This window comes from Bacillus rossius, chromosome 5 (genome assembly GCF_032445375.1).
Source record: "Bacillus rossius redtenbacheri isolate Brsri chromosome 5, Brsri_v3, whole genome shotgun sequence".
Classification (NCBI taxonomy): domain Eukaryota; kingdom Metazoa; phylum Arthropoda; class Insecta; order Phasmatodea; family Bacillidae; genus Bacillus; species Bacillus rossius.
The window spans coordinates 63313151-63325552 of record NC_086333.1 but is presented as its reverse complement, the minus strand read 5'-3'; the positions used below and the strand labels follow the sequence as shown (position 1 = coordinate 63325552).

General features: G+C 41.8%; 1 protein-coding gene across 1 annotated transcript in view; it reads left to right on the top strand.

Moving 5' to 3' along the window:
• LOC134531895 (uncharacterized) overlaps positions 1-7520 on the top strand; it is a 164389-nt gene extending 156869 nt beyond the window's left edge. Inside the window, exon 5 of the mRNA XM_063367916.1 lies at positions 7363-7520. Within this exon, the coding sequence (XP_063223986.1) occupies positions 7363-7401 (39 nt within the window). The 3' untranslated portion in view covers positions 7402-7520. The remainder of the gene's footprint in view (positions 1-7362) is intronic.
• Positions 7521-12402: the final 4882 nt, after the last annotated feature.

Genomic DNA, 12402 nt, shown 5'->3' with positions numbered 1-12402 from the left:
CGTCTCGGGTGTGGCCACTATACAGGGACGAAATATGTGTAACTCAACTGTGCAGGCGTAACATGCCTTTAATTTTGTTTAGTCGTGGTGGGGAATCGCAAGTCAAAGTAAGACCAGTTTAGTTATTTTCTAGTTTTGTATAACTTGTTTTATTGATGCCCCGTGTCCTGGTGATTAGATTAAAATATAATACGAAATATGCATATTGCGTGTTAAGGTAGTTGTATTAATGTCCAGGTGGTCATGTTTACATTAAAAAAAAAATTGGTCAAGCTGTGTCGGGACACGGCTGCAAATTTTAAAATGCGAATACGTCGTATAAATGGGAAGTGCGACTTCCGCCATCTAAGCTTTCTTCCTCTTCCTGCAGACACTTGTCCGTTCGGCACCGGTCAGTAATTACTTTTCTTCCAATCATCATTTATTGCAACTACGATTGTATGAATTCGCCATATGCCTCTACATTGTAATTTTTTTCCGCACTATTCTTCGTAATATAAAACTTTCCAAACGTGTTTTAAATAGTTCACTATTTTAATGCGCAGAATGAACTTAATTTTATTCTTGTTTACGCGCGTGTCCAATATCTGCTCTAACAGTAGATTGATGGCCCGGAATCGAACGTTCGAGAATCTGGACTATTTACTCTTAGTGACCTGTAAATATACAGGAACTGATTATAATGGCGCGGTTTATATTTTACAACTTTTAAAAATCTATCCTATTTTCGTTTCACTAAACTTTTCAAAGTGATATATCACGGTTCATAACACGTACTCCTATCAAAAAAAAATAGCCAGTTTCTCGTCGGTTTGTTTTTTTCGGCACACACCCTTGGTGCTGATTGGTCAAGCGATCGCGTCGCGTCTTTGTATGCACGATTAGACGTAGGACACGAAAAGTCGGCACTGCGCTGCCTCTTCTGCGCTTTACTTCTCTACACAGCGTGAATCTGAATTCGACCAACAAAACTGCAGGTTCATTACGACAAAATGAGTTGAAAACATGCATACAAGACTTATAGTCTGAAGAGCTCCTGAAGACTGATATAAGTCTTTGATGTTGGAACTGTACAACATTTTTATTGTAAACTAGCGAATGTCAGGCATGCGTTACTATGCCTCTTTCAATTTTTATTTTTTTTGTAATTTGTTTCAAGTAGATACACTGATAGAAAGCATATCTCTCTATCTCTCTATTGCTCTATATATGTCCCTCTATGATTCTCACTATATGTATATATAATTCCCTCTATATTTCTAACTCTATATTTCGCTCTTTTTATATATATATATCTGTCTTTAACTCTCTATATCACTCTCTATATATTTATGTATGTATGTTTCTATCTATATTTCAGTATATTTACATATATATCTCTTTATATATATTTCTGGCTCTATTTCTCTATATACCTGTGTAACTCCCTCTCTCAATATCTGTATACCTCTATTTCTCTATGTCTATTTATTCCTTTGTATTTACAAAATAGAAAACGAACACACAAACATTCATTTATATATTTTTACTATCTATTTTTTTTACCTTATCTTTTTACCTGTCACAGGTGTGACATAGGTATATAAAAACACGCGCGTATTCGAATGCAACGTTGTGCCAAAATTTTAAAGCAATCGGCGAAAAACTTTCTTTGATTTAATATTTTAAACGAATATTTACATTTTTTATTTATATTGATAATAAATATGGACCACAGAGCGTCTACATTATGTTTAATTGAATTAAGTTCTACAACCACAGCGAATTTGTATGCTGTCACAAAATTAATTCATGTAAATAATTGGGGGTAACATCTATATTTTTCACATAATTTAGTGATGTGATACTGCCCCATTTATTTCAATGAATCAGTTTTGTGACAGCGACAAAATTTGCTGGGGTTGTATAACTTTATTTAATTAAACATAATCCAGACGCTCAGTGTTCAACCTTAAATATTTTATTATTTACGTTATTTTACGATAAAAATTTGTTCAGCTCCAACTTCACAGACGTATACCAGAGTGTTGGGAAGCATTCTAGACCATGAGCGTATGGGGATTCTCAACTTCTTTTGTCGTAATGAACCAGCAGCTGACGTTTGTCGTTCGAATTCTTAGACTGTGTACGCGCTCTAAGGCTGGGTTCACAATTAAAAAAATTAAGCGAGTGCATAGCAAGCCATGCACACGACCTGTGCACACGACCTGTGCGAACTGCGAAATCGGTTCACAATTGAATTCTTACTGTTAATTTCAGCCAATGAAATTTCGCGAACTAAGCGACATCTGTTAGCAGTGTTAGTAAATAAACATATTAACTTTCAAAATAACGTTAATACTTTTATTATCTCGACATTTTCTTACCACAATATGGTTAATAAATATAAACATATTTCTAGTCCCGCCAAAAAATCACCCTGCTCTTCTCTCATTGGCTGTTGTGCCATGCGTACGCGACCGAAATAAAATATATTCATTTCACTCGTATGCGCACGACCTCGCTCCCATGCACACGACCAACTTTCTGCTATTGTGAATCGTTAGGTTAGGAAACATGGCGTTCATATCCTATGCACACGACCTACTGTTACTGTTACTGTTATTTTTTCAATTGTGAACCCAGCATGAGTCGCGGCCTGTACAGGCCAAGTGGTCCTTGATCCGCGCCCCCTTTTCAACCCCCCCCCCCCATTTTCCCCCCAACTTCTTATACTCACCCCCCCCCCCCCTTCCTTTCGATTCTCGCCGGCTCACCCGGACCAGTGCCAAAAGCCTGGCCTCGGATGAGCTCGGGAAGCCAAAGATTTCACTGACCCCCGATAGATCCCGAACGTATCCGAAGTTCGCAGCTCGTTCGCGTAACTTTGCGGATGAAAAATAATAATAATAAAAAGAATCCACCCCGGTTAGTGAGACATTTCGTACATTTTTCATGAATTTACACCATTTTAGTTCATAAATGTCGCTGATGTAACCCTAACAAACTTTCATTTTGTTCAATATCACCTTGCCGTGCGAAAGACCTACCCACCGGGGAAAATAAGGGAAGGGAATGAATAAATAATTTAGGCGATAATTTTATTAAATCTTTGTCACACTTTGTCAATTCCTAAGATATACCTAATTTTTATTTTTTTATTCTAACTAAACTATTATTTTGGTGTGGTAATAATATTACGCTGTAATTATAACATTGATGCATAATTATTTTACAATAATTAATAAAAGCAAAATAAAATTTATTTGTTTCATAGCCATAAAGTGTGATGTCCACTAGAATGTCGGTACACCTTAACCCGCACGTTCAAGGTTTGATAAACTCCATGCATCATCGAGGTATGAATCGTCCACTTCAGTGGACGGAGAGACTGAAAAGGGTCCACGTACACAACATACGTCAGGGGAAACTAAAAGGAAGATTCACGAACGAACGCGGCGTGTTCGGGCGTGCGACTCGGGAGTCAGTGAGACGTGGGTTTGTGGAGCGAGAGACTCTCAGCGCGGTCGCCGCGAGAGCCGGCTATTTTCACGCGCGCCGCGTGTGCATCGTGTGCACCGGTCTTCTGGCGATTGGGTTTCGCTCGCCGGGCGGGCTCTTGACGACACACGACACTGCTGCCTGGAGCCCGGTCATCGTCGCCGCGGGTGAGGCGCCTGACTCTCTGTCTCTCTCCCTCTCTGTCTCTCTCCCTATCCCTCTCTCTCCCTCTCTGTGTGTTTCTCCCTGTCTCTCGTTCACTCTCTGTCGCTCTCTTCATGCGGTCTCTCGGTCTTTCTTTAAGTGTTTCTCTCTCTCTGTGTTTGTCTCGCTCTCTCTCTCTCTATTTCATGTCTCTTCGCTCTCTTTCACTGTATTGCGGTCCCTCTTTTCTTATCTATTGTCTTTCTTTCACTCCTGCTCCGTCTCTCTCTTACTATTTGTCTATGTCTCTCTTTCACTACACCTTTCTCTCTGTATGTGTTGTCTCGCTATCTCTCTTTCATCTCCTTCGCTCTCGTTCACTGTATCTCGGACTGCCTTTTCCTCTCTCCTTTGTCACTCACGGTCTGTCTCTTTCACTCTTGCTCTTTATCCGTCTCTTTTTCACTATTTGTTTATGTCTCTCTTTCACTCTTTTTCTATGCCTCTCTCTCTTTCTGATGTTTGTCTCACTGTCTTTTCTCTCTTTCGTTTTTCTCTGTCTTTCTCTTTATTCTCTCTCTATGTCTATCTCTTTTTCTCACTCTTTCCCACTTCCCCCTTCCCTCTTCCTCCTCCGACCACAACATGCCCAACTATCTCTCACCGGAGACGGTGTGTCCGTGATCGCTGATTGATTCTTCACCCTAGCCATGGCGTAACGTGTCTGCAATGTGATAGTTCTTGAAAGTGTTACCCCGTGGTACACAGATCCCTAACTGTCACCTGCAGAGCAACACGTGATGTTTGTTCCCGAGCAGTGGCAGCCACGGGAACACTGTTGACACAACAACAGTGGCAGAAGGGTGCACGCAGACCATTGACAAGTTAAATGAAACAGACTGTATTGCTGCTGTTTTTAGTTACGTTACGTTACGATGGTCGGCCACTTGCTTGTTCTCGTGTTTATCGGTTAGTTGTACTGTAATACAATTTTTTGAATGTTCGTAAACAAGTGATATATCCTCTGTTAATCTGTATAGTTACAATTTTTTGTTCAAAATGTTAAGAGAGATACCATGTTATGCTTTGGAAATTTCCGTTCAGTTAGGTACTTCAGTTACTTCCATTACATGTTTAGGAACGCAACCAGAACATGTTCAAAGTGTGACTTTTTAGTCCAGAATCGTTTAGTTGAATCACATTGTTTCTGCGGACCCTGTTCGGTCACTGAGGTATTTAACGTAGGAAAAGAGGGAGGGGGAAGGTGTATGCTTCCTCACAAACCCTCCTCAGTTCTTCCGGATTTTGGACCGACAAGGCTTACACGGAGAATGGAGTCATTGCTCTCTCTCTCTCTCTCTCTCTCGCTCTCTCTCTCTCGCTTCCCCCTCCCCCCCCCCCCCCCCAACACCACGCCTTGGGTTAGAGCCTAGTAGCGCTCAGTTGCCGGTCTGAGGGATTAAAGCCCTTGGTTTAGGGAATTTTTCAATCAAAAATGTATCTACGTATTTTAGCACAAAATATTTAAAAAAAACTAGGGATTTTTGAAGAATGATCTTTATTTTCTAATCTTGTACGTAAAAAAGAAATAAAAAAATATGGAGCCTTATTGGAAAATTTCACTCAAGTAAATTGGTTTGGCAGTGATCTTGAAGATTTTTTCTGTCTTTATAATTACTTCGTTCACACTTTGGGTAGGTTTTAAGTAAATTTGTGATTTGTGACGGGATTTTGTTTTTGTTTAGGTCTATAGGTATTTTCGAATTGTCTTGGAGGGTTCGGTTTTTTGAAACTTAGCAACACTTCTTGAACTTGCCGGGCTGTCGTGGGGTACTGCTGTGTGTGGGGTTTAATGTAACTCTTTGTTACCGACAAAGCGCGAATGACCTCGGAATTTCATTTCCCTTCGAGCCCATTTCTCGGTCTATAGTTTGGAGTTGTCATGAGTTAAAGGAATCACAAACTAAAAATATTGCTCTCTTGACCTAATCGAGGTTTCACGTTAGAAAGTCTTGGTCAATGTTAATGGTTATTGACCTTGTGTTGTCGATGCAAGAGCGAGTGACAGAGGTCGTGGTTGTTAAGGCGTCGATCACGTTCGTTTGGAAGGTTCCTTGCACGACTCGCATATTAACATATATGAACCACCAAGTCTCTAAGCACGTGGTTTCGGGGCTCACGCTTAATCTGGAAGCCACGTCGTCTGAAACTTTCCTCTGCATTACCGTGCGAGACGATGTCCCACCTTTGTATATCCTCACTGGCACAACCAAACGCGCTCGGGTAATGGAGAGTGCTTGTGTTCAGAAACATTTCCCCCCCAGAAAATGTGTTTTCCCCAGAATTTTTTGTATCCAGGGGTAATATTTATCAGAGAAACCTCTATATCTACTAAATCTCTATACTCTCCGCATTTTCGTATTAACGTATTCGACCGAGAATTCCCATCCCTGCATTTTATATATCAACCTGGAAGTAAGTTTTGCAAAATTGTGGCAGTTATACTGTAACATTTGCATGGAAAGTTGTACATATGTGTTTTTTTTTTTCAGTTATCGATAGTTTTGGGGTTAGGGGCCACGATAAGAAGAAAAAAAAAACTAGGTTGAATTGTTTCGGAAGTCGAGCCAAAAAGGTCGGGGTTCCAGCCCAAGCCTTCTTCATTTCAGATCCGCCTTAGTAAGGCTTAGTTCATGCGAAATTAGTTTATGGGTTCCTTCAGGCGTTCGTAAGGTGACTGTTCAACAATAATTATTCCTCGACGCGGCGAGTTCGTTGCGATAGTGTTAGTGGAATTCCATCTTGTCTGTTTCTTCATTTCAACGTCTTCGCGTTGTGTTGAACTTTTTGGAATACCTGATAAAATTTTGCCTTAAAGTGTTTTTAGTATATGCCAATAGTATGATATTTTTTTTTTAGTTTTTGAAGTTTAACACCACCATGGAATATGAAAATAATGTTCGGAGATTACTAATACTTTAATAATTTTCCGTATTTTTCTCGGCTATCTACTGAAAAAAAAACCAAATTTTATTCTTTTAAAGTATTTATTGTCCAACACCAGCGTCAATGGAAGATAATGAATTACTGACGAATCATCTTCAAAGGGAAATAAAAGTTGTAGTGTTGTTCAAAGTTTCGATTGAACATGAATCTAGCGAAAATACAGTGCAAATAAACATTGAGAAGCTTAGGTTCGTTATTTCATCATTGCGCGTGTGAATGTTGAAGGGATTGTCGCGCGGTGTGAACCGGGGACTAGGTTGGTGACCCGGCGTGCAGGCTTGCGACGGATGCGTGGTGTGATCTGTGATCCATGCGAAGTGAAGAGCGCGTGGTCGCGGGTGTACAAGATCCAGGAAGAGGAGTCGAGGCTGGCCGGTGGCGCAGTGCCAGAAGATGAGGCGAGGCTCTCGGAGCGAATCTCGGAGCGTGAGTCACCGCCGGCGACGTCCTTCTGACGAAGCCGACGTTTGCTCCGACAACGGTCGTTGACACTCGTCTCGTGGATGCTGGCCGCCGCAACGCGCATGTCCGATGCCTCCATGTGTTCGGAGTCATTTTCATAACGTATTCCCGTTATCACAGCTACTTGTGATTATCCTCCCCCCCCCCCCCCCCCTTTTTTTTACATGCAACGACTTTTTGGAACACCCGTTTCTTCTACCTTTGACGGAAGAACTTCCGAAACCTTTTCGCAGACCTTTCGACTACTTTTTCTATTGGCACTATTTACAGATATTCCGACGGCTCTCTGAAGACACCCTTCGCCTCTGATGTGCCTGTCGAACACCGCTCCAGCCACCGCTCTTGCCGTCTCTGAGTCCGCCTCCCTCCAAAACCTCTGATGCTGCCTCCGCATCCTCTGACTCTGACGCAGCCTGTAGTGCACTTGACTCTGCCTCCAATTGTTCTGACGCCGCCTCCAGTGCATTTTAATCCGCCCCGAGTGCTTCTGACGCCGCCTCCAGTGCTCTGACGCCACACCAAGTGCCTCTGACGGCGCGCACGGTGATACTGCCTCTGACGCCGCGGCGATGGAGGACGACGAGGAGGAGGTGACCTTCCTGCTGCGGCTGCGGCCGTCGCCCTCGCCGCCGGCGCGCCGCCGCAAGACGAGCCTGGGGGCGGCGCGGCCCCTGTCGGCCGGCGGCTGGGACGTGGTGATCGAGCAGCACCGCGGCGCGCCGTCCCCGAGCGCGCCGCCCCCGGCCGAGGTGCTGGCCGCGCCGCCGCGCGCCTGGGCCCACCCCGTGCCGCAGTACGCCTGGGAGCCGCCGCCGCCCTGCCTCGAGTACCAGGTGAGTGCCCGGGGGCAACTGGTCCCAGTAGAGTCTCGATCAACCGAGCTTCCACTCAAGTGCCATTCCCGGCAAACACCGTTCAAACATTTGGTCCACGACTTACAAAATCATCTAACGGTTGTCGAAACCCTCATAAAAAAAAACTCTCAAATATGTAATTTACTGGTTGGAGTGACGTGGACCGAAGAAAAGCTGGAAAAAACATCACCCCGATAAATGATAACCACCGGGCCAACTGAAAACCAAGAAAGTTTTATTTTATAGTCCATCCGTGTTATCCGTGATTTAGCTTATCCTAGGTGGCCACGGTCCACATTAGCTCGGTTCATCGAAACTCTGCTGTACGTCCAGGTCAGGTCTGCTGTTCTGGCACATTATTTGTGAAGGGTCATTAACAGTCGAGCTGTAATTGGTCCCTTTTTTGGCGGCCATGATCGGACGATGGTCAGACCAATCAAAATGAGTAATCTAGAAGAAGCTCAGTTTATCCAGTTTTCTGAAATCAACCACTATCTTCTCCGTGTACAGATACAAAAATTATGATAGATAACACATACAACCATGACTTTAAATTATCGTCTTAAATTTCAAAGCTGGACGTGTAATAGTTTTTTTTTCGTAAAGTGTACCACAAAAATGTACAGGTTATGGGACAAATTTCATTGTAATTAAAATTATACCTTTAGGTAGATTTCTAAAACTTTTCCCCCATTATGTATTTTATCTGTAACAATAACAGTTTTTTTTCTTTGAATTCATGTTCATATTTTATATGTTAAATAATGTTTCATATTTTGTGTTCCAATTTATAATTATTTACACTTACTAGTGGTGAATTGTATTAGTAAGTTGTTTTAATTTTCTTGTATAAATTATATAGTAGCTTGGCTTCTGGGTTGTAGCCGCGTCCTTGGCGAATAATTCACCGACGTTTCGGTCGACATCGCAGTCGCCATCATCAGTAGGTAACTGGTCCCTGGTGATGGCGACCGAAACTTCGGTGAATTATTCGCCAAGGACGCGGCTACAACCCAGAAGCCAAGCTACTTAAGACAACGGCCGTGAAAGCCTGCGAACATTATTTCTTTGGATATGGGTTTTCGTTAAATGTTGTGTTAGTTATACGCGCTCGGCGAGCAGTCCTGTGGCTAAAAGTGCCGGACCCGCCGCCCGCAGACGCAGCCGATGTTCGCGTGCCGACCCCAGAGGGCGAGCTTCCCGGACGACGGCCGGCCCACCGCCTTCGCGAGGGCGTCGAGCCCCAGGCCGGGCGAGGTCGACGTCGACGTCCCTCCGCCGAGGCCGCCCAAGCCCGCGTGGCTGGCGGGTTGCCGGCCGGCGAGCTCCAGGCGCCAGTCCGTGGTCGACGCGGCGGTCAGTCTTCCCGCCTGCCCCCCTCTCGTCCTCCCTCCGGCATGCGCTTCGACTAACACGACCACGCGCGCCCATTCGCCGTCAGACGTGAAGTCTTCCTCCTTGCCACAATTTTTTTTCTTCTGATTTTCACATACCAATATGGCGGACGTTTAGCGGTATGCTTTTATTAACGACTGTAGTTAAGCTGTACGGAAGACAATTAGAACAAAAAAATATACTGGTTAATCCATACTTAATATTATAAAGCTGAAGAGTTTGTTTGTTTGTTTGAACGCGCTAATCTCAGGAACCACTGGTCCGATTTGAAAAATTATTTCAGTGTTGGATAGTACATTTATCGAGGAAGGCTATGGGCTATATTATATTATCAATACCATTAGGGATCCTTACTAAAAGTCCAATTTAGAATCAAATGCGTTGGAGGGGGTTAGATACAACATACAGTACACGTACGAAGTGTGTGTTGACAATGCCGCAGTCGCTAGAAGTTTATTTCCTTTTGCCTATTAACATTGTTGCCACGCACTAGATGCCTTATCATTCTTAATTTTCCCATACAAGTAAAAAACACCCGTGTGATATTAACAACGAATCAATCAGTACCCTCATAAGAGTTCAATTAGTATTTAAATACTTTTTATCACTTTAAATCGCAAACCTAAACTATTGTTTTTTTCCTCTCTCTGTGTTTAATTTGTTTTTTCTTTTACTATAATTATTTTTATTATTTTTAATTAATTTTCATTTTTCGGACCATCAATTATTTTCCTCTCCCGTTACAATTCTGACAAGGACTTGTATAAACTGATGTTTTGACTTGGCAGGATGTATGTTTGTTGGAGTAGTCTGGTAGTCAGTACGTTGATATTCTCTGAATAAATTAAATATGCTGTTTTATTTTGTCGAGAATTTCCATCGTTTGCATTGCTGAGATTGGCGTGGCTATTAAAACTTACGTTTGTCTTGATTGTGCACTTGGTTTGTGTTTCTGATTTTGGCATGTACCTACCGTACTTTATTTCAGCTTTTTTCTTATAACAGGCACCTAACTCTTAACATTATGCTAATATTGACCGCAACCACGCAAACATTTTTTTTGGAACTTGTATTGAATTTATCGAAAAAAAAATCTACTTGTGTGATTTTATTATAGAAAACAAAAACTTCAAGATTATTTGCAGACATAATTGTTTTTTCCCCAACTAAGTAGCATAATGTATGCTTCATTGAATGAAAGTGTAAGGATAAATAAGGAACAAAATTTAATCTTACCTTTTCCGTTACAACAGAGTATTAATATTTTATCTGACGCGTATCTTATCTCTGACAGGACAAGTGCCATTTAGAAGTGTAAGAAAAGTTTTCCAATTCTATTTTCTCATATAGGATTATATTACTTAAATAATGAGCTCCTGTGTGGTCTCTATGAGGTTCTGAGCTCTACATGGTTCTATAATCTGAGAGATCTCGTCTCATTACTTCTCTTAACCGTGCGTCATGGAAACCTATCTTCACCTCCTTTACACCCATGCTATACAGATTAATGTAGATGGATTTCGAATGTTGAATGAGATTGGACGAGATGTTTTTCTGAGATTTTGTTTGTTAACACTTTCAGTCCATTCGTACACTGAAGTGGACAGTTTATCTCTCAATAATACATTGCTGTTTTCAAACTTTGAATGGGTGTGTCATGTTGTACATTCTAGTTACATAATACCTGATGGCTATGAAATAAATAAATTTTACTATATTTTTATGTATTATAATGTAATAACTATATAATATTACAATTATAGCTTAATAGTATTACTACATAAAATATTTGAAATTTCATTTTTGTTAGAATCAAGAATAATTACCTTAGAAATCGACAAAGCGTGACGAAAAGGGCTGAGATACACGCGTTGTTAAGCGGTACTAGTTGCGACGTGATTTCAGGAGGTATTTACCGTCTAGGCGTTGTGTTTGTTCGAGCCGCAGTGGCGTTTGAGTGTTGCTGCATTCCATGGGGGTAGATCCCATTGGAAAAAAATGGGGAAGGGTATAGGGTTTCAGGTGCCTGGGGGTCTCCCCCTCACTTGAATTTAAAAAAAAAATCCTTGAAAACCCTTCCCCGCGGAGGCAATCGTAACTGTGAAACGGGGATGATAGACGCAATAACATCAGAACAGTGTTTTAAGGAAAACGGTTTTTGGAGTGTTATAATATGTTTCCCGCTTATTGCGTACATGCATACGGGCAAAGACCGCCTAGTGAGATGACTTGTGTAGGTTACTCCCTCCCCCCTCCTCGGACCGCAGATTCCCCGCGAATCCTTGGGAATTTCGCCCTGCTGCCTTTTATGTAGGCATATTCCCGAAAACACGTCGGTGCTCGCAATTCTGATTTGGTTTGTGTGGAAGAAGAGACGCCGTGTTCGTCCAGAAGATGATTGGTTATCGAATCGTTTCGCGGATGGACTCTGAGGTAAGTGGAATTATTTTTTTTGTTTTATCTTTAAATTGTAATGAACGTATCTATAAGTATAATTGTTACTGTATTGTTGGGCATAGTTTTATAGCTCCACTGTTAGAAAAAGTAAGATCAGAGTAAATTTACGGACTTTTGAACAAATATTGCCTTTCAAATAAACGAAGGAAGGGTTTTCTACGTAGTTACGGATAACTGTATCTTCCCAAAACTACGCCGTATTCCTACTTCCTAGTTATATGTTCCGTTATAAACAATGTAAACACGCACCCAGAAGGTAGAAAAGAGTGTTTGCTATGGAATTTACAGGTTTTTAAGTGTTTTCTTAATGCTCAGAAAATATCGTTGTGAGTTAATGCTAAAAAAAATTGAACTTGGAACCCGAAAACTTACGAATATACCTCGATAATTTGTGATTTATGTTCCTCGTAAATTTAAAGTAAACGTTTTCAACACTGTGGTGTTTTCGGTTTTTTTTGTCGATATACAGTACGGGGCATTTTAGACATTGTGATCGTGTTGATCTTCACTCGGAGACCTGTAACAAATCGTATAAAGTAATTTTTACTTACGCATGTTTAGCTGTTAAGGGGCCCGCCTCGTCAGGGGTGTGTGTGTGTTAGTG